Source organism: Elgaria multicarinata, chromosome 8, assembly GCF_023053635.1.
Source record: "Elgaria multicarinata webbii isolate HBS135686 ecotype San Diego chromosome 8, rElgMul1.1.pri, whole genome shotgun sequence".
NCBI classification, from domain to species: domain Eukaryota; kingdom Metazoa; phylum Chordata; class Lepidosauria; order Squamata; family Anguidae; genus Elgaria; species Elgaria multicarinata.
This window is the reverse complement of record NC_086178.1, coordinates 59,791,773-59,819,246: the sequence shown is the minus strand read 5'-3', so window position 1 is coordinate 59,819,246 and position 27,474 is coordinate 59,791,773. Positions and strand designations below refer to the sequence as shown.

Sequence of the window (27,474 nt, the reverse complement as noted above, 5' to 3'; positions counted from 1 at the left end):
AATGCCCCTGATGTACAGAGTGCATCATCATCATCATCATCATCATCATCATCATCATCATCATACCTTTAGAACATCATCAGATGGGGAAAAATCAGGGATCCCTACCATCGCTTCTCTGCCCCTGTTTCTGTGTTCAAAGACCACATGGCCTATTCAGGGGCAGTTTTTAGCATGCCGCTTCTCCTGCACACACCAAGAAATGGCGCCACATTCCATTTTTTAAAAAAGTTGGATTTTTGGAGGCATATTTTGCGACGGAAAGAAGGCAAGAAGGAGCAGGAGGCACATGGGAGGTGGATGGCATCATCTAAAAGACACACGAAAACCTGTGAATGGGCAGTAGCGAGCATGCGATAAAACGCTCATCTGGTGAACCCCTTAACTTGCAGTGTACTTTATGCATCTTAAATGTTCTTATAAAAAAACACACCTATGAAGTTAACAGTGGTGGCCTGTGGGGAAGTGTGCAAATTGCACTGTCCAGCCACCACTTAGGATCAGCAGAAAAGAGAGGAAGTGGCCATGGCCTTAATGGCCAGTGGCCACTATAGCAGGAAATAGCAGCCTCGGGGTCAGTAGTATGTTAACTTTTCTTCTTTCTCTTCAATGAAAGGTAGCAATGAGATGGACGCTGTAACAAAGAAAAACAAGCGCGATGGAACAGAAGTCACAGAGAGACGTAAGTGAAGTCTTTTCTAGGAATACCTGGATCTTTCAGCTTTTTACTCTAACCACTGTTGAAGGAAAAGTTGGCAGACAATCACTTTCCCCTTCAATATACATGTGGTTAAGTGGTCTTCTGAAAGCACCCTGTACATATTTATCTCATGTAGGGACCCTTTTACTACCTGAAGATAGAAAGTAAAGAGTCATCTCAAGGTGATTCATTTACTTCAAAGAACCATAAATCAGTCCTGTGCTGGGGCCACACGGAGCCTTCCAGTTACCAAATGGAATCTCCCAATGACTTTCAAAATGGAAGTTTTTATATGGATTGGAAATGCATATAAAAAGTCACTTATTAATCTGACTTTATGCTAAACAGGATAATAGGAGCTTAACAGAATAGGCAATTTGAGGAGCAGTGGGCAGCCAAGCTCAGAAATAGTTTTGGCTATTAATTTGACAGGGACTCTGGCAAATAGCCCTGCTAAATAATACATCGTTAGAAATGTTAAATCTCACTATGACTTAATAAGTATCCCACTTGTAAAACTTTCCTGAATTACCAAGATATTCACAGCAGCAGATGTGAATATTCAAAGCAACTTTCAATCCAACATGTTGGTTCAGTTTCAAACTTCAATTTAAGCATGGCAGTTTTTTAAAAAGAAGTTATCCTTTAGGGTGCAATCCTAGGTATATTTAGACAAGGAAAAATGGCATGGCTGGCTGGGGAATGCTGGGAGTTGTAGGACTTTTTTTCTGTCTAACCATGCATAGGATTGTGCCCTTAGTGATCTGGTTTAGCTCCTATTCATCTCAGTTGGCACAGGAGACTCTCCTGATATATTACACCCCCATGTGCTTATACTTCCTTTTTCTTTTCTTTTTTTCTTTTTTCTTTTACAGTTATTACTGAAACGGTTACCACCAGGCTGACATCTCTTCCTCCAAGTAAGTAGCTGCTACACACAATTCGCTCTGTGGCTGGCTGCGTTCACACACCTCATTTTGCTCTATTTCTGCTTCTTTTTCACAAATCCTTGTGCATTTACGCTCCCAAGGTCACAGTCCCAAATGGGGTAGGAGAATCCATTGTGTTGCTTTCAGTTGCTTTTTTAAAATGCTGCCTGAGTAACAGAAACAACATGGATCAAAGTTAGCAAAACTCTATGTGGGCTCCCTCTCTGCACATTGAGTTCATAGAACTCATATAAAGTGTATGGAAGTTCATAGAAGTCGACATAGGTGAAAATAATATTTGGAATAAAATCCAGTTCCATATATTATTCTGAGCCATGGGACATAGTGGGAACAAGGTTCTATCTTAATCAATGGATCTCCTTCTCCCATTGCTCCCACACAGCATCATTCACATCTTTCTCCCAAGCAGAAGTGCCAGCTTCCTTAGCTTTTGGGATGTAACCTCCCCTCACACTACCAGGTTGGAAAGACCTGAGTGCGATGGGATGTCAACTAATACAGCTGGTTGGCTTTAGCATCTTTGTGTCCAGTACTTGAGCTGCAGTGTCTAGAGTGTCAGACTGTGACTGGGGAGACCCAGGTTCAGATCCCTACTCAGCCGCAAAGCGAATTGGGTGATCTTGGGCAAGGCACCCTCTCACACAAATTTGTTGTGAGGATAAAAGTGGGGGGTGGAAGAGCCATCTATGTTTCCTTCAGCTTAGAGGAAGGATGTGATTATTTTTAAAAAGATAGTAAAATAAATAAATAAATATGGGGCTACTTAGATGCTCTGAAAGCCTTCCGGTGGGTGTGCAGTGTTGCTGCTTCGGTTATACGATGAAGCAGACATTGTGGGGCTTTCTCATGAAGCTATGAGTTTAAAAAGTCAGGGACTTACCCCAACCTTTTCATTGGAGTGAGGCAACTAAAATGCATCTGTTATCTAACTTCGCTCCAATGTCATAGTGGAGAAGTTCCTGGGCAGATGGTGACCTTTAATTGGTCGCCATCCACCTGGGCAGAGGGCAGGGAGCGGGCCCGGTGGGCCGAATGGCTGACGGAAACCCTGTGCTTTCTCTGTATCAGGATTAGCCACTGCCACCCCACAGTATAGAGTGTGCAGGGTTTCTTTTAAAACATGGTAGCAACCCATCTAGGCAGCCCCTATGTCAAGCTGTCCTGGCCTTCACGATGACTGACTAATGGACTAATCCAATGAGCCCATGTTATATCTGCCCCTAAATTATTTTGTATATCAGTGGTGGGCAGCAGTGGCCCCATTGCCCCCCCCACTTCAGTCCATGCCACCCCCTGATGCACCAGACATATACATTGGAACAAAATGGTGCTCTGTAGAGATTAAAGAGCACTAAAAGGGTCCCATTTACCTTGATAGCAAGCTAAATCCAACTGCTTCAGGCTACTGAGCACTATGGAGTGGTTTGCATTTTGTCCCCACTTGCAGTGCAGTCCACAGGGGAGGAGTCTGTGAAGCAAAAATTTATTTTATTTTATTTTATTTATTTATTTATTTATTTATTACATTTCTATACCGCCCAATAGCCGGAGCTGGCTCCCAGACTTCCCACCGTTGTCCATCCCTGCTATGTATAATGGCATCAAATGGTGCAGGGATAGCACCAGTGGTTGTGCTTTCACTTGGTGGAATGCTTCCCTGGTGGTAACACTGACTTTGGAGAGAAAGTCAACACTGACTTTCCAGTGTTGGTGGCATGAATGTGTTCTAGTGCTGTTATTCCCTTGCCTGAGTAATTGATAGCAGTGCTGCTCAGTGAGGTGGTGTTTGATTGTACAAAGTCTTCTGACTCAGTTTTCATTCCCTCTCCACCCCAAACCTTATCCACTTCTTATTTGAGTTGAGTTTTCATTTAAATTAAGTAGATTTAAAACTTCCCATTTTCTAGCATTAAAACAGTGCTGAAAATATTGTTACACACAAGCATCCTCCTTCTGAGAGGTAAGAAGTTTCAAGGATCCCAACTCCTACCCAGGATCAAGTTTCCTCAGAAGGAGAATGCTGGGGACTTATGGTGTATCTGGGATATAAAAATTATTTAGTACTGCACTAAAGGTTGTTTATGCTAACACAATGTAATTTAGGTTAGCAGTAGTGTTGCATTGGATGCGGCCCTTAGAGTCAAGGATTACATAGTTGGTTGGGACCTGATTTTCTTTGCATCATAGGCACTGGGGTATAAGAAACCCATGAAAGGTCATTCAAACCAACCCCAGCTCTATAGCTGTGACTAGATGGGGCGACCCCATCTGGTCCATTTAAAACTCTATCCATCACCAGATTGAGTCATAACAGTAGTATGCTATTTTTGTGTTAACATCTTCCAAAACTGTTCATGTACATGAGACATGTCAAAATTATGTGGCCACACTAAAGGGCCCTGTCAGAATGCCTCTTTCTGTTGGTATGCCTCTTTCTCTTGGAATGCCTCTTTCCCTGCCTTTTCTCAGCCACAGAGTCTCATTTTATATTATCTCTGACAGAAGGAGGTGGTAGCAGCGGGCTCAAGTCAACAGCTTATAGTGGAGGGAGCGGCGTGGAAAAGAGGACCTACACCCACGGCAGCAGTTATGTCACAGCCGGTAGGTGGTTCTCAAGCTGAGAGCAAATAAATGAGAAACATAAATTGAAATGGGAAGAAAGGGAAACGGGTGGGTCACAAAAACGTTTACTATTGGAAATTGACCAGAAAAGGGTGGGGAGAGAGGTGTGTCTTTTAGAGGATAATGCTTACTACAAAAAGTACCAAGATCCTGTTTCCAGATTTTAAGTGGCATCTCTTAAGGTGAAAATTTATTCAATCTGTTTTGGCTGGAAACACCATCACACAATTAAATTTCCTTGTAATCTTTTTGATGGTTACTCAACTCTGTGTGTGTGTGTGTGTGTGTGTGTGTGTGCTCGTGCGCGCATGCGTGCGTGCGTTGTATCTTGGGTTCCATGTGGGGAGACACAAAAAAATCAAGTGTGGCAGTTCCCAGTAAAAAATAGTTTTATACAAACTTATTTGGTTTGCTCTAGTATAGCTATGCTCTATAGACTATAAAGAGATAATAATTTATCTTTCCAAGGAACTGTAGATCCACTGCCCGGTAAAGAGCTCCAAACAGGATTTTTAGATGTGGTATACTTAAGATTAAGAATATACTGGGAGCCATGCTGGATCAGACCAAAGGCCCATCTAGTCCAGTATTCTGTTTCCACTAAATCACAACCAGATGCCCCAATGGGAAGTCCACAAGCTGAACATAAATGAAATAGCACTTCCCAGCATTTTTGTTCCCCAACACTTGGTTTGCATGATTATCACAGCCCAGCATGGCATGTGGCATTTGCCAGCCAAGTATTTTGAATATTCAAGCCATGGCAGGTGGATGCCATGGCTTATTGTGAGCCTGAACCCAGTGAAGGTTCAAAATGGCCTCCAGCAAACACCACAATCCACTATGGTTCAAATGAGCCACAGTGGGCTTTAGCGATCATGCAAACCAGCCCATTGAGCAGGCATTGATACCTTCATCTTCCATGTATTTGTCTATCCCCTTTAAAATTCATCCAAGTTGGCAGCCATCACTACATCTTGTGATAGCAAATTCCATAGTAACTATGCAGAGTGTGAAGTGTTTCTTATACTTACTTTATGATGTAGCCAAAATAGGACAGACCCTGCATGAGGTCAAGGAACATCATAAAACCCTCTTGCTACAGAATTCTCCACAGGCCATACAGTCATCTTCTAGAAGTAATACTCTTAATTAATCAATCTAGAGCAAATAGTATGTTTCTTTTAATGTTCATGCTTGAAATGTGTTTTTGGAACCCTCTGTCTCTGTTGGTGCCTCACTAATCGGAATTAAATGTATGCTACTCGCAGCATCAGCATTAAAAGGGCCAGAGCTTCTTGAGAGTGTCTAATTCTGTGCTTTGCCAGTTGGCTTAAAAACTGGGGTTGTGGAGAGGGAAGCAAAGGCTTCCAGACAGAAGTTCATTGTTCTTCAAACAATTTCATGGGGAGGCCACTGCGCAATGATACCAGCCACAGCACTTCAAGCAAATGTACAAGAACAGCCCTCTGCTGAGATTACAAAGGGCACATTCTCTCTTCATAAATCGGAGGATGGCACCCACCCATTATTCACATAACTATCTCTTTCGATCACAGCCATCCTTCTGTTTAGAGACCTGACAAAAAACCAAGGGAAGAAAGTTATACATTGGCCAGTCCTTTTGGCAAACCACATATTAACCACATTATTCCAAGCATAGCTTGTGTTTTGCTATGCTTCTGAGGCAGAAATGCGCCTATTGCCCATTCAGCCCTCTTGCCAAATTCATTTGGCTTTTATAAAATCTACATCAAATCCCTTCTTTGAGGTCAGGGCGTGTCTTTGTTTGTTTGTTTGTTTGTTTTTGCTGTTGGAGGAAGGAAGGAAGGAAGGAAGGAAGGAAGGAAGGAAGGAAGGAAGGAAGGAAGGAAGAGGACTGAACTTCTCACCAGAGCAGGAGATAGCAGAGAGTATTCAAGAGTGGGGACTCAGTTTATGAATAGGCACAGGACCCCATGGAACAATGGCTGAAAACCCAGGCATTGATTTGCAGATCCCCCCCACCCCCAGTTGTTCTATTCCTCTGTCAAAATTGTGATAGTAGCCCTTCCTTCTTTCTAAGGCTAGTGTAGTGGTTAGAATGTAATGCTTGCTGGGTGGCTTTGGCCAACTCACTCTGTGTAACCTAACACACAGGGTTGTTGTTGTTGTTGTTGTTGTTGTTGTTGAGCTAAAGTGCTTCGTAAAACTCATAAGTAACTTTAGCAGGTTCCAAATTCAACTTCCACTGACAATTAAAGTGTATACTGTTTAACCAGTGATGGAGTTTGAAGTTTGGTTGGGTGGGCCCAGTGAATAGTCTAGGAGGGTCTGATGTTATAGCAGTGCTGAAGCTAAGCAGATGTAAACCTGATCCAACCCCTGGATGGAAGATAGCTAAGAGCCCCAAGAAAGAGCAGGGAATAAGTATAATAACGATCTCTATCAAAGAATTGTAGTTGGGTTACAAGCCCAATCCTATGCATGTTTTCCAAGAAGTCCAACTATGTTCAATGGGATTTACTCCCATCGGGAAGAAGGCTATGAATTAAATTTATTATGGACAGAAGCTTACATTTAAGTACTCTAGATTAATTTATGTCTCAGTTAGTCTGGAATTCACAAGCTATGATGCCAGAGTACTCACATATAAATTGATTTTGTTTCAAGGAAGCCACTGAGATTAAACTGCCTTGAGAATATTTCTGCCACCTTAAATTTTGTTGTGAAAGATCACTTTGAATATGGGCTATACACATGCTTTCAAATATTTTGAACAAAATGTTTTATTCAATATTGTGTTTCTCATACTGAATTTAGAGATGAGCCAACAATCAGTACCAATCTAAAAATCACTGGACCTCTCCCAACTTTGAGAAAGAGGCTACTGACTCTCCAGAATTAGCACTGGCAAAAATGGTCACTTCAGTGACAGACCTTTAAAGTGGTCTTTCTAGAATTAGGCAGACAAAATTCATGTCTTAGTGTATGTGTGTGAGTGTGAGTGTGTGTGAGAGAGAGCTAGACCTTATGGTTCATCTGTAGACTTTATGTGGCCAAGCAATTAAAGAGAAATTCTGTCATTCCCATAACAATCCAATCCATTGTATATATATCTGAGGGGTTTTGTTTCATCTATAGGTGGAAATGCTAGAACAAATTCCTCTTCCTCCTACAAGCAAGCCACTACTCCTTGCTCTACTCTTCCCAAATCACCTGGCTCAACCTTTGAACGAAAAACATATGCCACCCGCCATGCAGCATACGAAGGTATCATAGTATCAAGGAAATACAGGATTAGGATTATTTTGATTGGTTGTTCCAACTATCCTAGGAGCCGGCCAGTGTATACTTGCCCTTTACGTTACCTAGATCTCAGATATTTTGGAACCATCTGTTCCTCCAATGGTTTCTTCTATCCTATAAAACAAGAAATATAAAATAGCTGCTGCCTCATCTATTCACGATCTTCTTAACCATTTGGGATTATGGCAAGATGCACTGCTGTTTAGCATAACTCTCCAGAAGCGATAAGCATTTATTTCTCACTTCTGAATTTTGATCTGTTCTATCAATAGCTCTTTTGCATATGTCTTTCAGACACTGTTTACATCTAAAATAAAATAAAAAATAGATGAGGTGTGATGCTGATACAGTACATTGGACTACCCCTTTCAGTTTAAAGCATGTAGTGAAGTGTTCAAATGAAATCTTCTCTTTCTCCTCCAGGGAGCTCCAGTGCAAATTCTTCTCCAGAGTTTCCAAGAAAAGATTTTGGTACGTTTCTAATGTTAATGCTTTGAAGGCCAAGTTGAGGGAATGTGCATATATTAAATCTCTTATGGTCAAGTAATTTAAAAATTCTATGATTCAAGAATCACCCTAGTCTTCCACTGGAATTAATTAGGCAAATGACACAGATTTACATACTTTTCTGAACTGACATGTTTCATTCTGGTTCAGAACCTTTTATTAAAAGAATTAATTGCTTTTTTCTAATACTTATGGCTTTAGTGGATAAGGAGCAGAGATGCATATGCATAATATTTGGGCATAAACAGAAATGCCTCACCCACAAAAAGTCCTGTGCATGTTTGGTCATTTCCTATGTTTTTGGCAGGTTGCATTCTTGTTTAAGGGAAAGTCAAAGTAAGCCCAGGAACAGCTTAAGACAGAGCCAACCAACTTGAGTTGCACCACTTGGATGCAACATCGCAAATAAATATGAAGTTTTGGTGAGCTCTATTTTGTAAAAAAAAAAAAATGTGGAGAAAAATCCAATATGCATATATCACTGTGGGCCTGTTCAGATGACGCACTAAGCCATGATTAGGCTACTAACCCTTTTGCAGCAAATGGTTAGTGAGCGTGTTTAAACCATGGTTATGTAGCTCCCACACATCATGGTTAGAAATGGCTCACATGACACACTAAGTCAAGGTTCATATGACACGCTAAGCCATAATATTTAGCTCAAAATGCTTAACCATTGTGTCTTAGCGTGTCATCTCATCAGGGCCTGTATAATCCCTCAAAACTATTGAACTAAATGGAGGCCACTGTTGGCTTTTATTTTACAGTTAAAACTTTTTAAAAACCAAAATTAAGGGCAGTGGCCAATTTTATGCGTAGGGATCACAGAGTGTTTTTATTTAAATAAAAAGGTGCTTCCGGATCCTTCCATTTCTAACCCTCCAGGTTGTTTTTTCCACCACTTCTCCCATCTTTTCTCTTACCTCAAAAAAAAAAAAAAGCATCAAACGAAGGAAAGATGGAATAGCTGCACCCCTTTTGATAGGTAGTGCTAGGAGCTGCCTGCACCTGGTATTCTGAGCAATATTACTGCGGTTATTTAGAGAACTTTGCCTTGTATTCTGTTCTTTTTAATCTGATTTCAAATGATAATATTTCTTTTGCTTTTCACAGGTTCCTCTGCTACCAGGGGGAGAAGCCAAACCCGAGGTAAGATCTAATACATGCACTTTGCAGGGATTCAAGGAGTTTAATTAGGAGGCACAGTGTGTATGGGCATGTCCAGCGGGATTGGTTTTCTTTTTCTTTGAATTGCCAATTAGCACCATGCCAATTAACAAGCTGCTTTTGAAAATGCCCTCGGTTTGAGGAATCGAGCTGCTATGTGGCCCTGCAGGTTGCTATTCAGGAGACTCATGTGAACTTTGGGGTCAGCTAGACAAGACATTGGAGATCCATGATAAAGTCTCCCCTCTTTTTCTTTTTTCTTTTAAGCAGCCATAAAGTTTTCCATAAGGGCAAACACACTTGGAGTGGGTGTAGTTACTTACAGGGAGAAAATGGCATGGGGAGAAAAGGTTCCTCCCCACCCCCCGGATCCTGTTCTGAATTACCACCAGCCTAGTGCCTATTTTGCAATAATAATTAAAAATGTAAAGTAATGGGAGATTCAATCATTGATCTCCAATGTCTCTCCTCTAGTTTGGATTCTAGTTTCATGATTCTTACGATCTTAGCCTTGTCTTTTGCTGATGGTTATTTTGCAGAAATACTTTAAAAAGTTTTGAGTTTCAGTGATCTTTGAATCACCTGGTACAGAGGCACTTCCAAAGGATCTTCTGGTTCCACCTTTCAATAATAATAATAATAATAATAATAATAATAATAATAATGGCACAAGTGCATTGTTTAAAACCATATTTCAAAAATGTATCTTGAGACAACTGTATGACCACATCAAGATTATTATTTTTTCATTGATTTAATTAGTTTGCATATGTGCCAATGTGCATATATGTTGATGTGCACTGGTAACTTTTAAGGGGGAAAAAGGGAACATGAGCTGAAAACTATGGCAAACTGAGCATGTGTTGATTCCAAAATTAATGTTAGAAATTCTCCAAATAAAACCAGAAAGCAGATGGAGAACACAGTGGAGAGCAAAGCCGTGGAATACAATAACAGAACAGAGGAAATACATTCAGCCCTACTAAAATATTGCTGGCTAAAGCAACTGCTTGGGTTGTTTGTGCAGCTGGGCCAGCCCTGAACGTTCCCTTTCAAAACAGTTCCCCTACTGGTTCCTAGCTGATAACTGGAGGAAGCAACACATTGAACTATCAGAATATGGAGGAGCTGTGGCTCAGATCAGAAAGATCAGAATTAGGGAAGGGCTGTGGCTGAATGACAGAGCCCTTCCTTTGCAGGCAGAAGGTCCCGGGTTCAATCCCCAGCAACTCCAGGTAGGATTGGAAACACTGCTGCTTGGAACCCTGGAGAGCCACAGACAGACCCTATATTGGCAATACTAGCCTAGGTGGACCTGTGGTCCGACTCACAATAAGGCGGCTTCCTATGTTCCTACAATGTAGAAGGAAGAATAAAATGGGTGGGAGAAGTGGGACTGTAAGCACCGTGGAATTTTATAAAAGCTCCTGGGTCTACTGCAGTCAAATCATTTTAAAACAAGCAATGTCAAAGTAGCAATAAACGATACTCTCCCCATCAAATTTTGGTGGGCCTGAGTACTAACTAAACAAACCTGCTAAGAGCAATGTACCTTCTGCAGTTCAGAGATGTGTACAGGGCATCAAGTTACCAATACATTTTGCACTTCACAATGAGCTTTTCTTTCCTTTTGTCTTGCACAGAGAGTGAAATCCGAGTGAGGCTGCAGAGTGCTTCTCCATCAACCAGGTGTAAGTGTTGCAGCTGGGGGGTTTTGTGCGTTTGAACAAAGGCACCTGAAATTCTTTGGTTAATAATCCATGAGTTTCAGCAGTTACCTCCTCCTCTGACCATTTTGTAGCCTTTTTTTCTGTGATGTCATAAAAAGTTTTCCTAATCTATGGGATAGTAACTGCATGGAAAATCAGAAATGTTGTGTAAGGGACACTGTAATCCAGTTCTTAAATTATATGCAGTGTAGTCTTAGTTGGAGTAGTAGTTCTAGGGTCCTTCCAGGTGAAGCTTTTATTGTGTAGTTACTCAGCTTGCTGAGGGCCAAAACTTTATTACTTTAATATTACTTTAAACCTGTATTTACCATCTACGACTTTTTCACTTCTAGTGTACAGTAGCTGCAGGGTCCTTGATCCACTTTGGGACTCTGAGATGGACTTTTTCAGATCTGGATCAAGGGCCCTGTGCCTACTCTAAAGTAAAAATGTAAAAAGACATAGCTGCTAGATATGGATTTAAAGTATTGTTTCCCCCACCACCACCTTCATTCATAGAATTTTATGGGAGGGAGGATCCAGACAATATTGTTTTCCATCTGTAACCCTCCTTTTTTCAACTGCTTCTTCTAGTATTTTTCTTTCCACACAAAAAATGTTTAAGGAGAAGAAGACAGAATAGCTACACAATGTTTTTTGATTGGTAGTGCTGGAAGCCATCTGTCTGAAAGCACAACTGCTTTTGAAATGCAGCATCCAGAACAGAAACTATTGCTCAGATTAGGGATGAGGGAGGAATTTGCAATTTCACACTTTCAAACCACTATGTGAACCAAAACTCTGTTAAGCTTTGAAATTTGCACTTCTCCAAATTTTGCATTGGAATTCTCCAGTAAAAAAAAAAAAAGACGTACAGAAATGCACACATGAAACTGACATTAAAAATGCATTATATTTGGAAAATTGCTTGAAAAGGGATATATTAGGCCAAGATGTATGTATCAGAAGACATGTACTGAAAGATGCTTACGAATTTTCATGCAAAACATTTTTTTTAATTCAAAGTTTGAGATTAATTAAATTTAAGTTTGGAAAAATGAGAAATGGTAAGAAATATAAATTGACAGATTCATCCACTTCAGATATGTCAGTTATTTTTTTATGATGCAAAGATATAAAGTATTCCGTTTTCTACTGAGACAGTTTTATTATGTTAAATTCTTTATTGTGCTTTCAGCTGTGGTTTGCATGTGGAAGTTGTTTTTTGACTTCAGTTTCACATGACCCTTTTCACTTTCAGGGACGGAATTGGATGATGTTAAGCGACTACTTCGGGGAAGTCGATCAGCTAGTGCCAGCCCAACACGGTCTCCATCAAGCACCCTCCCTATACCAAAGAAAGCTGTTGTGGAAACCAAGATGGTGACAGAGAGCACCCAATCAGGTACATCATTGGAGGAAGTCCAAAGAGCAGGGGTGGGCCTCATGTGGGCCATTTATTTATTTATTTATTTATTTATTTATTTATTTATTTATTACATTTATATACTGCCCCATAGCCGAAGCTCTCTGGGCGATTTACAAAAACCTCATGTGCTCCCCAAACTTGTTTTGCAGCCCCCTCTGCCCCCCAAAGTGCTGCTGTTGACACCACCAAGTCACTGCTAAATCTTGACGCTGTTCTGGCAGCAGCAACAGCAGCAGAAAAGCAGAATTTCCCCTTTAAAATAAGGCACTTGGTGAGCTTGTGCCTTATTTGGCAATTCATGCTTCCAGGTCTTCCAGAAATGCCATTTTGCCTTCAAACAAGGCGTACGCTCACAATGCTTTTGTTTTAAAGAGGGAATGCCACTTTTTTGCCATCCCTACCTGAGCACTGAGAAAATTTGGTAGTGATTCAGCAAGGCAATTGTCAATGGCCATGCTCATTGGGAGTGATGGGAATTGCAATCCAACTCATTTGGAGGGCACCAGGTTGGAGAAGGCTGATCCAATTATAAAATACTGTAAGCATCTGATTTTGGATTTTTCTCTTTGATTTTCCTCCAGTGTCAGGGACGTACGACACAACCATCTTGAATGCTGCCCTCCCATCGTACATGTGGTCCTCCACCCTGCCTGCAGGGTCATCTCTCGGCGGCTACCACAACAACATGGCCCAAAGCTCATCATTGATCAACACGGCAGCCCATTCGACTGGATCAGGTACACATTCACTGAAGCAGACTCAGAGAGCCCTCTGTCGTTCAGACTTGATCTCCATAGGATTGTTCTCTTAAGGCACAATCCTATGCATGTTTGGACAGAAAAAGGTCCTACATCTCCTAGCATTCCCCCAGCCGGCCATGGGAGCTGTGGGTCTTTTTTCTTCTGTCTAAACATGCACAGGATTGCGCCCTTAGTGATACTGTACAAGCCCAGAGAGAGCATTTTCTTAAAATCATGGAATGACTGGTTGTACTTATATAAGGAGAAAGAGCAATAGGTGAATAATACGTAACGTAATTATTTTTCTGCGTTAATTGTTCCCCTTTCCCTCAGTTAGTTTCACAATTTGCTTTATCCTTAGGGTCTAGTGATCTTGAAGTTAGGAAGGATTTTCCTCCAGGAGTTTTCCTCCAAGGCAAATTTATTGAGTGGCTTTTCAAGTTATATTGGTTTTTCCAGATGATAATTGGGAGGGGGGCGTATTTCTCTTTACTGTGCAACCCATCTCACTGAATAGAGTCATCTAAATTAGCCTTCCTTTGAATAATATCATTGACTCAAAATACATTGAATAACAGAAAAAGACCTGTTGTGAATTGACCATATAAATAACCGCTTGTGGTATTAGGATGAAAGGAGAAGTACTGCAAAGTGCAGTGATTTTAGAGACTTCTTTCATGATCTTTACGGTGCTTTTTCCAATGGAATAATAGTATCTTTACTGAACAAGTGACTATGTCAGTTGTGTTGGAACTTTTTCTTCAATATAGCCAATATGCTTCCTTTTCTGTCTACCTTCCCCTACAGTGTTTGGAGTCCCAAACAACTTGGCTCCCAGTTCCCCCTCTCTGAATGCTGGCCTCAGTACTTCTTCTACAGGTGCGTTTTCTCCCTCCTTCACCTTTCCAAAGACGCATTAGGGGAGAGAGAGCTGGAAATGGTTGTTCACTAACTCCAGTTCCTCATATTAGTAGCATGAGAGAGCAGGTACACCTGGAGAAGTTCTCTTCCTTTAAGTGGGATTAACTGAAATCTACCATTTTGTAGATACAGAAGTCCATGTTCAGTGGGTCATCTGAAACACCAGCAACCTCATAGAAAAACACTGTTTATTTAATTTATTTAATAGATCCATTTCTTAGCCACCTTTCAACACCATAGTCTTCCCAAGGCTTTAAATCAGTGAACTGATAAAAAGCACAATTGGAACAAGTTGCAGAGTCTTTCTAAGTCTGTGTGCCAGTGTAGGAAATTCCCCAATTCTTCCTCCAAGTCAGGAGGAGAACGGGAAAATCCTCCAGACCTGGTGTCCAGGCTTGGACAGCTCTACAAGACAATGGTCTCCTCCAAGCCTGATTGGCAGCAAAGGAGATTCCCATGCTTTTCCTCTGAGCCAGGATATTAGAGCCTGCATTGATCTTGCTTCATTGTGAAATATGAGCAGTCCCAGTTTGATATATCATCCAAGAAATGTAGTCATGGCATTGAGAAGGGAGAAATTCACCATTGAACTCCAAAAATAGTTCTCAAGGTAACTCCCAGTGATAAGAATTGATTCCAGATGAGATGCTACAGACATTCATGCACTTTTGATAAGGTGTGAATATGAAGCATAGAGCTCCATCAGACAAGCGTTTTATAGCACACTCTTTACTGGGCACTCACGGATTTTTGCGGGTCCTATTCACGACGCTGTCCACCTCCTGTGCATCTCCCACCCCTTCTGATCATTTTCCCGTCTCAAAAAAAGACCCAGGGAAATCTGTTTCCCCCCACCCGCCCCCCGTAGCGAAACATGCCGCCATTTCCTGCTGTATGCAGGAAAAGCAGTGCGAAAAAAACACCCACTGAATGGGCCACATGGTCTTTGTTGTGGGACAGAATTATGAATCAAAGAGATGGGAGGGAAATGTGATTGTGAAGCAGTTCAGTTAACAAGCTGGGGAGTCACTGTGGCTGTGTTTGCTTTTTTATAAACTTGCCTCTTATCCCAGGGAATTTTTCTTTGCAGTATTTGGTGTTCAAAACAACCTGGCTCCAGGCACTCTTGGTGTCAGCAACAGTGCAACCTCCACAGGTAAGTTTTTATGAAAATACCTAGGATCTGGGCCATTTTTGATGGCATGACATGGGCCTTAGGAATTAAATTCCTGAGACGAGTGTTGAAATATTGCTCCCTAACACATTTCTATGCATCCTGAATAATTTGCCATGGAGTAGCCCCAGACAGGCCTGTTTTGCAGCCAGTTTGATGCCCTCTGTCTTCACTAAACTCAGTCATTGCTGGGTGGGCAGCAGATGGGCAGAAGGGTCCCTGATCAGTGGCAGAGCACATACTTTGCATCTCAGCATTATCAGGGGTGATTCTTTCAGTCCAAGGGCTGAATTCCATTTTGGGGAAGCCATCAGGGGCTGCACGCCAGTGGTAGGTGGGACCAAAGGCAATAGAGGCAGGGGCCAAAATACCAACGTATTTTAACTGAAAGCTCTGGCTGCTAGTAACTAAGGGAGAAGCATTTCCCCTTTTTTAGAGTGGGGAAAAATGCACAAACCCCAGGAAACTGCAAAATGATTGGTGCTCAGGGGAAAGGGGGTGGGGCTTTCTGAGGAACCTTGGAGGACCCGATTGGGACCCCAGGAGGGCAGGATTTCAAACCTGGGCTTAAGGCTCTGCACCCCTGGTATAGACAATACAGAGCTAGATGTACACATGGCCTGACTTAGCCTGACCTGCATTAAGAGTAGGCATGGTTGGGCACCAGTCGAGGGCCCATACCTCAGCAGGGGCCCACTCACAAGAGCCCCCTGGAGTTCCTCCTCCTCTTTACCGTTGTAACCTGCTTGTTCACCTGCCTTTGCTCTGGCCCAGAGAACAGTGTTGGTGAGAAGCAGGAGCAGGAGGTGCCACGGCCTACTTGCTCCCAGGCTCTCTGCCTTCCAAGTAAGCAAGTAGTAGCAATGACGAGAAAGAGGAGTAGGAGCAATAGCTGCTGGTGACAATGGCGGTGAGAAGGTAGGCTCACTAAGGGCGGGGCCCCATTGAGGGTATCTGGCCCACAGGCCCTCGAAAACCTGGAGCTGTGATTCCAGGTAAATCCCTGGTCCTGCTGCAGCTACTGATGAAGCTCCCTTATTCCCATACACTGATCATGGCCCAACAGTACATGTAGGATTGCACTGCCAATCACACTTTTGGCATGCTCATAACACGATATACAGGGCAGGGTGCTTCTTGTTGAAGGGGTTTGTGAGAGTCAACATGCTGGATCAGAGCCCCAGACATCTGCAGACCACACGGGGGGGCCATGCCGATCCCCAGGCTACGAGTCCAAAGAGTCAAACAGGCTTTGTGGAGATGGGACAGCAAGCATTATACCTAAGCAATGGTAGCCGTTCCAAACGCCTTACAGGTTGTTATCGTGATTACTGTGCTAATGTACGGGAAGCACTTTGAAGTCTCAGAAAATGCTAAATGGCTACTTATTACTCCTTAGTACCTCTTCTTAGAGAGGTCCCTTTTCCTCTGTTGTTTGTTTGGTGCTCCTGGTGCTGGGAGAAGCAAACCTCGAGATCTCTTCCTTTGGCGTCCAGCAATTGTGAGCTGAAAGGGTTTTCTCTCTTCCCCTCCCTTTCTCCTTTTATCAACAACAGCATATGGAGTAAAGAAAAATACTGTGCAGAGCTCTGGCGTGACTAGTACAGGGGTGTCCACCTCGTCTACAACTGGTGAGTCTTTCTGTCATTTCTCAGGTCGTAGGAATACACCCCAGGTCATGGGATGGCATCGCTGCTCACTGCACAGCATGAACATGTTTGCCATGGAGAGGGGAGGTGGGCGTGTTATTTCACCTGTCATTGTAGTGGAGGCTGGTGGCTCCAATTTCAGTGGGGCAGTGAATCTGCTCCAGGTTTCAAGTTTCTTTAACAGAAAACAATAAAATGCAAACATGTTTTGAGTAGAGTGACCATATGGAAAGGAGGACAGGGCTCCTGCACCTTTAACAGTTGTATAGAAAAAGGAATCTCAGCAGGTGCCATTTGTATGCATGCAGCACCTGGTGAAATTCCCTCTTCATCACAACGGTTAAAGCTGCAAGAACCCTGCCCTCCTTTCCATATCATCATCCTAGTTTTGAGCAAAGGCATTCTTCGCTAATGAAAATACAAGAATTTGTTGCAGGTCCCACTTGCAGGCTTGAAACTTATTTGAAACTATTGTTAATGCAGTTCTGTAGAAAGGAGCATCACTATGATGCACCCAATGGACCTGCTTCTAGGCTCCACTCATGTATCATAACTTTTGAACACAGTCTGCAACAATACGAACTGTACATGTGCACTCTCCCCTGCATTTTCCTGACCAACTGTACTTTCCATTCTCAAGCTAAGTTGTTTCATGGGCGGCTTTACCAAGTTTGCAGTTTCCGCATAAGAATTTCCCTACCAATGGACTCAATCCTATTTGAATCTGCAGTTTTCTGTCCTCATTGTTCCTCTTTACACCTCTTATTGGGAAGTCAAGCTTTAGTATAAAAAATTGAATGCGCTCACGATTTATGATCAGAGGTCCGAGCGGTTCTATCTTATATGCTGGAGAGCGGTATGTTAAAAATCTGCTTTCAGTAAGTACTGGAAAAGTTATTTCTTAAAGAGGGCATTTTAGGAACAGAGTTTATTTTGTATGAAGGAATATTTACTTGCTAATCTTTGATCATCCTTATAGAGAAGTTAGGCTCTACAACAAAACAAAACAAAACAAAACACCCTAATATCTAAGCTGGCTACATGGACCTGACTAGATGTGACAACTGCACATCTATGGGCAATACTTTATGCTGTTGCTGTACTCCCACTCATTCTGCTGCACCAGCAGGACACACAGCTAGCACAACAGGGAGTTAATGCTGGAAGCTAATAGAAACACTTGTTTCTGGATCAGGACAGCTCAGTGCCTTTTCCAGAAACGAGTGTTTCCCCTCATTTTGAGGTCTATTACAAAGCGCTAACTCCCTATTGTACTGGCAGTGGATCCCACTGGTGGGCAAACAGCATAGGATACTGCCCACGTAGTGCCATGTATCAATCTGGATTTATCCCATCAAACAAAAAGGGTGGGGATAGGGGCTGATTTTAACCACAGAAAGGGGGCAGGTGCAAGGTGTGTTAAACCCTCTCGGCAGCCTCTTCCCTGCCACCAGCTGGCAGTTTACACATTGCCAAACAAGAGGACAAAAGAGGACACTAAGCCCCTTCATCTGGTTGTTAACACTCATTGACCACAAGACAACCCTACCAATGGGTGTTTTAAACCAGATTGTCCACTAGATGCAGCTGTTGTACTTTGGAAATAAGAATGAAAGCATATCAAAGCCCTTGGAGAATTAATTCATCTCCTTCCTAATGCCCGTTTTGCAGCAAGTTTTCTCAAAGTGGAGTAAGCGTTGATTTACACCATGCTACTTAATTGCAAAACCAAATCTGGTGTCTGTTGCCTGCACAAAAGCTGGACTATCTCCACAGAAATTTTTCTACCTACGTGTTGCATAAATCGAAGACAGAACTAGTTTCTATTTGCATCCCTGATATGCACTAGAGGCCAGCCTTCCCCAATTTGGCACTCCCCTTCCGATGTGTTCGACTACAATTCTCATTATCCCTGGCTGGAGGGATAATGGAAACTGTAGTGCAACACATTTGGAGGATGTCAGGTTGAGGAAGGCTGCTATAGGCCTCTGCAGGCTATTGTAGAGTTCTCTAGCATTTTCTGAGTTCTCCATCTTCCAGTGCCAATGGAAAGCCCTGGCCTCATCAGTCTAGGAAAATAATATATTAAGTGAGGGACTAGGACTTGCAGAGCTTTTGTTCCCTGCTGTCATTCATATGGACTCTTCCTCCATGTGCCCTTGCAGATGTGGGTGTTTCCAGTGCCCTTTCTGGTGCTGCTGATAGAAGGATGTCAGATTTCTGCCAGTGGAACGTGGTGGTTCCAATGCTGGGGCAGTGAATCCACTCCAGGCTTGAGTCAGAACCAGCCAGAACTCTGAAGGAGCTTCGAACCTTATAGTTCCTTTAGAGTTCTGACTGAAACCTGGAGCGGATTCATCACCCCACTGACATTGGAGTCAACAGCCTCCACTGATTTCTACACAGAATACAAGATGAAGTTGACAAGTAAAAGTCCTAAAATTGACATTTTAGCCTGAGATCTGCAGTGTCAGGAAAGGGCCAAATTACAAATTATACCATTAGAATTATCTTTTAGATGCAACCTCTCTTCTCCTTGTTTTGAACAGAGTTTCTACGTTCGTTTTTTAGCAATGCTCTTGGGCCTTTAACAGCAATGTCAGGCACAAACCCAATAGGTGGAATTTTACTCAACTAGAGGTGTTTTATTAAAGAAAGCTGTACCCAACGTGCCTTTCTATCTGTTATAAAGGCTCAGAAGCAAACCTAATTCGTTTTCTCCAAATCCAACATTTGGCTGGTTGTAGAGTGAGCAGAGAAACCTTATTCTGCAATGATGCCTGGACTAGATATATGCCACTGCTATGCCAACAGACCTGCCATATCCGGGACACGCTCACCCCGGGACAAGATGGGGAGACATGGGAGAGATAGAAAATTAGAACACTGCCAAAATGTCAACCAAAGCCCCAGCATCTTTGGCAACACCGCTACTGCCCTCCAATCCCAGGATATGGGTGAGAATATACCCCCACGCTACCCAGAAACAGAGGGAGCCAAGTCACACTGGGTGATCTGGGGGTATGGCCAAGATGAGACCACGCCCCCTCAATACACACATCAACACCAGTGTCACAGTGTCCCCAACATGGAAGCCCAGTATGATTCTCCCAAGAGATCCCAGGCAGCTCTACAGGATTGGGTCCAGGACACCGAATGTCAAACTTTTGCACACAAACACTGCAACCTCAGGACCCAATCAACTCTCCCATGACATCTCAGGGGGGCAATATTTGCTGGTGGTCAGAGCCATTCCTCTTGTGTATGTGAGGCATTCTGCTGGTATCCTTGCCATGGCAGTGGCGTATCTGGCATTCTGCCAGCTCAGCAGGGCGGATGCTTAACCCTATATCCCCTCAGCCTTCTATATAGGATTGTGTCCTAAATGTGGAACGCCAGATTTTCAGATCTGCAAAATTTATTTTGAGGTTGAAAAAAAGTGATGGCTTAAATAGTTGAAGGCAGGGCCGGCTCTACCATTAGGCAGAGTGAGGTGGCCATCTCAGGCAACAGATCCTTGGGGGCAAGGAGTGGTGGCAAACTATTGGGAGGATAGAACTCTGCACCCCCTAAGCTAACATGCTACGCCCAGGTGAATATTCAAATGCAAGTTTGTTTGGGTTCTGTACATGGCAAGAGGAAAGACGCCATTTTGTCTGTCACCTCACGAGGCAAAATATCTTGAGCTAGTCCTGTTTGTAGGGTTGCACATTATTTGCATACTATCGTTTTCTCCTTCCTTACCATTTTCATGCCTCTCAGCCGCTGCCACAATGGGCTCTCAGAATGATGACATCCTGCGCAAAGACTGCAAGTTTCTGCTCCTAGAGAAAGAGAACGTCACTCCCAAGAAAGAGATGGAGCTGTTGATCATGACCAAGGACAGTGGGAAAATTTTTAGTGCATCCAGCACTGGACTTAGCAAAGGTTTGTTTCCTTTTTATTCCTCAAGCCCCACACAGAGAGATGATTTAGACTCAATTCTGGTGTTACCATAGCCATGTAGAAGCTGCTGCTTCCCCATGGTCTAGTTTTATGCCATTCCAGTAATGTCTAAATATCTAATCATATGGTTCCTCCCCACAGAAATATTGTCTAGCTTCCTATTCCTGTGCCATTGTGGTAATGTGAGATTTGGTCCTAGTACTTATCACTGTGAAATATCTTTGAGGGTTTGATTGTGTTAACTCTACCCCATCTCATGAGGTATCAGGTCCCAATCTGCTATGCTGTCAAGACCTTTTCACCCAACCATGTGGCAATCGTAAGAGCAGTGCTTGATCGTTTTGCATGTGCTAGCCCGCACTTGTGTATATCCTCTGCTGTGTGCAGCTTTTTGAGCATTTGCAGTGGTGTGAGGGATGAGGATACATGTTCACCATGAGGTGGGAACTAAGATGTACCGAATTTTGCTGTGGCCACCGCATGCCAAAGTGATTATGTGAATAGGCTTTCAGGCTGGTATCTCATGTTACTTTTCTGATAACTGTGCATTTGTGTGAAGATAACAGCAGCAGTTATTCATGTGCAGAGCAATTCCCACAGTACTTTCTAAGCGAACTTCAGGCTGATCCAGTGCATCGTAGGTAATTTCTAAATTAACAAGAGTTGGTTATCTGGATTTGTGTACTGATAAGAACATAAGAAGTGCCAGGCTGGATCAGACTGAGGGTCTATTAGTCCAGCACTCTGTTCACACAGTGGCCAACCAGCTGTCAATGAGGGACCAACAAAGTAGGACAGCACCCTCCCACCCATGTTCCCCTGCAACTGGTGCACAGAGGCTTACTGCTTCAAATACTGGAGGTAGCACATAACCATCAGGGCTAGTAGACATTGATAGCCTTCTCCTCCAAGAATTTATCCAACCTCATTTTAAAGCCATCCAAATTGGTGGCCATCACTACATCTTGAGGTAGTGAATTCTGTCATTTAACTATGCACTGTGTGAAGAAATACTTCTTTTTATTTGTCCTGAATCACCGACCAATCAGCTTCATGGGATGTAAACCTAGTAAAGAGAGGATTAATATTTCTGGTGGACAGTGGAATCATCCCATGTATTAACTACTAAGCCAATATAATTGAGGGAGATTTGTTGACCCTGGAACTAGGCCAATTTACACAAGCTGAGTGTGAAGTCTATTTTAAGCTACCACCAAATGTGTTTTCTTTTGGGTCCTTTACAGGCTGTTATACAGAAGACACGCTAAAGAAGGACAAGCAGGCGATTGCTGCTTCTTACGCTGGAGATTCCCACCTGAAATCTGAAACAAATGGTATATCTTTGATTCACTGCCTTGATAAGGAAAATTAGTACTGCTCCATACATGAAATGTTTCCTATATGGGTGCAGAAATAAATGTATATACCTGTGTACTTTATCATGTTTGAAAAATTGTGCATGTGACTCCTGTACCGTGGGAACACGCCCTGTGAGCTCTCTGTCAACTGTGACTTCCTGACATATATACATGATAAATGAGCCACAAGGGGAGTCTTTTTTTCCCTTCCCCTTTTCTCATGCATACTTGCAGAGGAGAAAATTGTGCATAGGAAACAATGAAAATGTACCAAATGTTCATCTATTTAGATTGTTGAGGTGAAAAAATGCTTTAGGGTATTTCTAAATAGTTTCAAAATAAAAACAAAAAAACATATCTGCGCTATTATATTGTTCCTGAAACATTTCAAGATTTGTGTCTTTTTATCAAGGGAACGTCTTCATTTGCTTCTAAAATTTCCTCAAGAGCTACTCAGCACTACCTCACTTCATGGGTACCCTCACTTTTGCTTTCATTTCAGAGTACCTCACTTCTAGTCAGGGCTACCTCACTTCTGCTCACCAAGAAACATACCAGGAACAATATATTGGGGCAGCTGTCTTGTTTTTGTTTTGTCTTTGGTTTTGTCTTTTGAACCTCCTTGTTGTAGCCAAAAATGTTCCCACCACAAACTCTTTAAATGTATGTTTCTTGGGGCTGTTTGCAACCATTGTTTCCCATTTTGAAACTGTTTTTGCACCATATTTTTAAAGATCCTTCTCGTTATTTGTTTATATCTTTATTGTGGATTGCAGTAACTATTCTAATATTTGCCTCCTCTTGACAGCGGGGCTGTCTTTGTGGTGCTGGGTTGGCACCTTCTCCCTCTTCAACCCCGTGCTGGTCGCCTTCTACCAGGCTCCGCCCCTGGGTTGACCCCAGATTGGCCGCAGAGTGACGTTACATGGTGGAAGTGCCATGTTGACCTCCCTCCATTTGAAAATGTCGGGGTAAATCCCTGTTTTTTTCAAAATGCAGCATTGCGGGGAAGCTGTGAAGCTGTGCTTGCATTGTCTAACTGACATGGCGCAGATCCACAGCCATTGTGGGGCTTTCCCTGTATATTTTCAGGCCCCGTGAAAAATGCAAAGTAGTGTCTCCTTTTTCTGACCAATAAAGCCACACGACAGCTATTCTCCTATGGGCCTTGTTTGGAATGGCAGCTGCTGCTTTGGTTAAGCTTCTTTTTGAACAAAGGGTGTGGCTGCATGTAGAAAGACTGTTATCCCTTTGTTCATGTTCTTGTTGTTCCAATAGGAGGATTAAAATCTGTTTCAACAAAGGACAAGGCCACCTATGCAGGTAATTTGCTTTTTTCCTTAATAGTGAAGTAAAATTTTGCAGAGAATAATCTATTAAATATATTGTTGGGTAAATTGAATATCTTATAATAAGAGGCTAGTCATAAAAGATGGCTTTTAGAAATGTTGGTTACATGCCTCCCTTGTGTGGCCCTAGTTATCTGCTTTCGAACCGCAGATATGGAGGGGCTGGATCGAAACTATAACCCAAAGGATATGTACTGCCTAACATGACAATTAAAGTAAATGGCACTGCAGAAAGTGTATTCCAGACTATTGGGGATTGCTACAATCCACCAGAGAGTTCCCTTGCAAGAAACAGGAGCTGCAGAAGAGCTCACTTAGTATTCTGATGTATATGGACCGAGTTCAGAGTTTCAGTTCCAGGCATCCCCCTGATGAACTGTTGTTGAGCCATTTTCTAACTTCACACAGCAATCATGTCTGCTATAGGTACATCAGTGTTACATTAATGATTCATGCTGCCAAGAAAGGGTAGACAACATCTACATTTCTGTAAAGACGTGCATTCTAGTCCTGAGCAGCCATAGCCCAGTCAGCATTCCAGGGTCATGTAAATGTGTGTCAAGGATTCATGTCTGCTGTTCACACGTATACGTGTTTGCTTGGGGTAACACTGCTCTTATGTGACAAACACAATTGTCACATTAGGTGTAGAACCCTTTTTTGCCACTTGTTCATTATTCAATGACCATCGTGTCCCAAGCTCACTGTTTCCTTAGAAATCAGATCCCATGTGATTGCACAATGGTTGAACAAGCCCATTTTGCCTGAAGGGGATAAAATGTAAACAGCTTCCAGAGGGGTAGCTGTGATAGTCTGTTGCAACAAAAACAATGAAAGGTTTTGTGGTGCCTTAAAGACTAACACAATTTTTGCAGCTGCAGCATAATCCTCCATGGATACTGTCCATGAAACTTTAGAATAAATGTGTTAGTATTTAAGGTGCCACAAGACTTTGTTGAAAAAGTAAACAGGACATTTTCAGTGCAATCCAACTTAAATCTACTCAGAAGTAAGTCCCATTGAGTTCAAGGAGATTTACTCCTGGAAGAGTGCGTATAGTGCTGCAGTGTAAAGTAATAGTTTTGTTACTTTAGGTGATGAGGAGTTTCACCTGAGGAAGATCAGAGTTATTTGAAAAATCTTGGAAAATCTTTAAAATCTTTCTTATACACTCTGATCTTGCCTTTTTCATCACTGGGCTGAGATTTAAACTAGGGACTTGCTGCTTGTAGCGCATAGAATCATACAGTTATAGAATCATAGAAGAGTAGAGTTGGAAGGGGGCTATAAGGCCATCGAGTCCAACCCCCTGCTCAATGCTCAATGCTCTTAATTACTACATGAGACCAACTCTCACCGTGTTTGGGATGCTACATTTTAAGAAAGATAAAGATAATATGATTATCCAAGGTGAAATTTGAAGGAATCTTAACCTTGATTAAAGGGGGGAGAACTATCCTAGGCCGGTCAACACTGAATGTGATGAAAATAGAATAAGGATGAATGTAAGGAAAGAGTTCCCAAATGTAAGAGATATTAGGCCAATGCAGTGCTGCATGGAGAAGATTTGGAACCATAATTTCTATCTGGAGAGATAATGCATAGAATCATAGACTTGCAAGGGACCTGAGAGGTCATCCAGTCCAACTCCATATGCTCAGTGTAGGATGTAACTAGTGGCAAGTGGCCATCCAGCCTCTGTTTAAATACCTCCAGCCTTCTGAGGCAGTCTGGGAACTGTTAGGAACAGTTTGGATAATTAAAAACGGATTATTCAACTGTAATATGAATACAATTTTCAGATTTGTTTGATTGTTCATTCATGACTTTTTTTAATTGGAAAAAGAATCTAAATTTCATTTCATTTCATTTACTGCATTTCTATACTGCCCAATAGCCAAAGTTCTCTGGGCAGTTTACAAACCATTAAAACCTTTTTAAAAATCCAGTATTATGCATAATATTGAAACAGTTTAGCTACAAACATATAAACAGAGCACACCCACACCCACGCCCATACACACATATCCAAGCAATATCCCATGCACCAATTCAATATCTGCTAGGGAATTTTGGAATTCCTCCAACCCCCACCCCCAGCCCAAAGCCTAAGTCTTTGTGATGACCACATCACACTCCCGCGCCTAATTTGACTTTACTGTTCTTGCCTCTTTTCACGATAGAAATCGAAGGTGATAATGGATGTGGGGGGGCAGGCGCCGCTCCTGCCTGGTGCCCTTGTGCCTCCTGTTGTAGCTGGTGGAAGTGGCTCCTGGGTTTGCTCCTGGCCTGGCTGCTTCTCCTTGGCCTACTTTTTGGCCTTATCGCTCTGGGTAAGAGATGACGACTGAACGGGTGACGGGAGAGGTCATCGCTAAGGAAGACAATGGCTACAAATAACTAATCAAACCAAGCATGGATAGGAAAGTTACACTATTGGTTATAGTGAGAGCATATTTATTTATTTATTTATTTATTTATTTATTTATTTATTTATCATACTTATACCCCGCTCCTCAGCCAAAAAAGGCTCTCGGAGCGGCTTACACTTAGCAAAAAAGACAGTCCCTGCCCTCAGGCTTACAGTCTAATAAAGACATGACACACAAGGAAAAGGAGTTCAGGAGGGAAGAGGTAAAGAGAGAGAGAAATTAAGTGGACTGGGAAAAGGGCTGATGGGATTGTCCTGCTCCCGAAGGAGGGGAGTCCAACTGGAGCAGGCCCCGATGTTTCCTCGGCCTGCTCCTGTCCCCTCGGTCCTTCTTCTTCCCCACAGGGCCAAGATGGCAGTTTGCCCTGTGGGGGTGGGGGAAGAGTCCACTAGGAGCAGGCCCCGATGTTTCCTCGGCCTGCTCCTGTCCCCTCGGTCCTTCTTCTTCCCCACAGGGCCAAGATGGCAGTTTGCCCTGTGGGGGTGGGGGAAGAGTCCACCAGGAGCAGGCCCCGATGTTTCCTCGGCCTGCTCCTGTCCCCTCGGTCCTTCTTCTTCCCCACAGGGCCAAGATGGCAGTTTGCCCTGTGGGGGTGGGGGAAGAGTCCACCAGGAGCAGGCCCCGATGTTTCCTTGGCCTGCTCCTGTCCCCTCAGTCCTTCTTCATAGGCTTGGGGATACTATTTTATCTCCTTGCTCTTTTCTTGTTTAGAATTGTTTTACAGGGCCAGGCAAAGTTTTCCATAAATAACCCAAGAAAGCAGATTCTACTGTTTCCCCTGCAACCCCCAGTGAGAAATGGAAGGATAATCTCCTGCTTGAATGGGACCCAATCATGTTAGTTACATAATTTCGCTTCAGCTAGGAAACTGACCAATCTGGGCTGGTTGGCCAGTCACATTATCATTATACAGAGTTCCCTGGCTGAAGTGCTCTGGGACTGTAAATATGTGAACAGGTATTCACTACAAATTCGGACTGTTCACATCTTTCAGAGAAAGATTTGTCTTCTTTTGACTGGACCACAATTCAAGGAAATTAGCTGCTGCATTTCCCCTCTATTGACATTTTGTGTGCAGAATGGAGACAGAGGGTCTAAAACAGTGTGCATCTCTACATTAAGGGGAAATCATGTTACCTTACTGGGGCTTTGCTACCTGCTTCTCTCATACAATTGTAATGAACTGCCTTACATGGGCAGAGAGGGGTGAGCACATGGTCTGTAATTGAAAACTTCCCCTTCTCTTGGTTCACATAGCATTGGATGGAACAGTGCCATCTGGTGGGTGCTTTGTAGTGCAACTTTGGCTGCACACATTAGGAAATCCTGTGATATTTCAGAAAAATCAGGATATCTAGGGGTGTTTTTTTAAGAACGAGATAACCAGGGGAAGGCGCAGGAGACTTGCAGGAGATTGATGATGTATTTATTTATTTATTGCATTTCTATACTGCCCAGTAGCTAAAACCCTCTGGGCAGTTCACAAAAATCCCACAAACTTCTGTGAATGGCCAGTCACAAGTGTGCCATATAC

The 27,474-nt window shown here is 42.7% G+C and overlaps 1 protein-coding gene across 1 annotated transcript in view; it reads left to right on the top strand.

The window, feature by feature from the left end:
- The window catches only part of COL17A1 (collagen type XVII alpha 1 chain), an 81,976-nt gene that overhangs the window by 11,521 nt on the left and 42,981 nt on the right, over window positions 1-27,474 (top strand). The window contains exons 2-17 of the mRNA XM_063132614.1: window positions 621-682; window positions 1,576-1,620; window positions 4,153-4,251; window positions 7,396-7,524; window positions 7,984-8,031; window positions 9,181-9,216; window positions 10,878-10,925; window positions 12,205-12,348; window positions 12,954-13,109; window positions 13,920-13,991; window positions 15,124-15,189; window positions 16,764-16,838; window positions 20,622-20,783; window positions 22,046-22,135; window positions 23,438-23,482; window positions 25,692-25,841. Of these exons, the coding sequence (XP_062988684.1) occupies window positions 628-682; window positions 1,576-1,620; window positions 4,153-4,251; window positions 7,396-7,524; window positions 7,984-8,031; window positions 9,181-9,216; window positions 10,878-10,925; window positions 12,205-12,348; window positions 12,954-13,109; window positions 13,920-13,991; window positions 15,124-15,189; window positions 16,764-16,838; window positions 20,622-20,783; window positions 22,046-22,135; window positions 23,438-23,482; window positions 25,692-25,841 (1,420 nt within the window). The 5' untranslated portion in view covers window positions 621-627. The remainder of the gene's footprint in view (window positions 1-620; window positions 683-1,575; window positions 1,621-4,152; window positions 4,252-7,395; window positions 7,525-7,983; window positions 8,032-9,180; window positions 9,217-10,877; window positions 10,926-12,204; window positions 12,349-12,953; window positions 13,110-13,919; window positions 13,992-15,123; window positions 15,190-16,763; window positions 16,839-20,621; window positions 20,784-22,045; window positions 22,136-23,437; window positions 23,483-25,691; window positions 25,842-27,474) is intronic.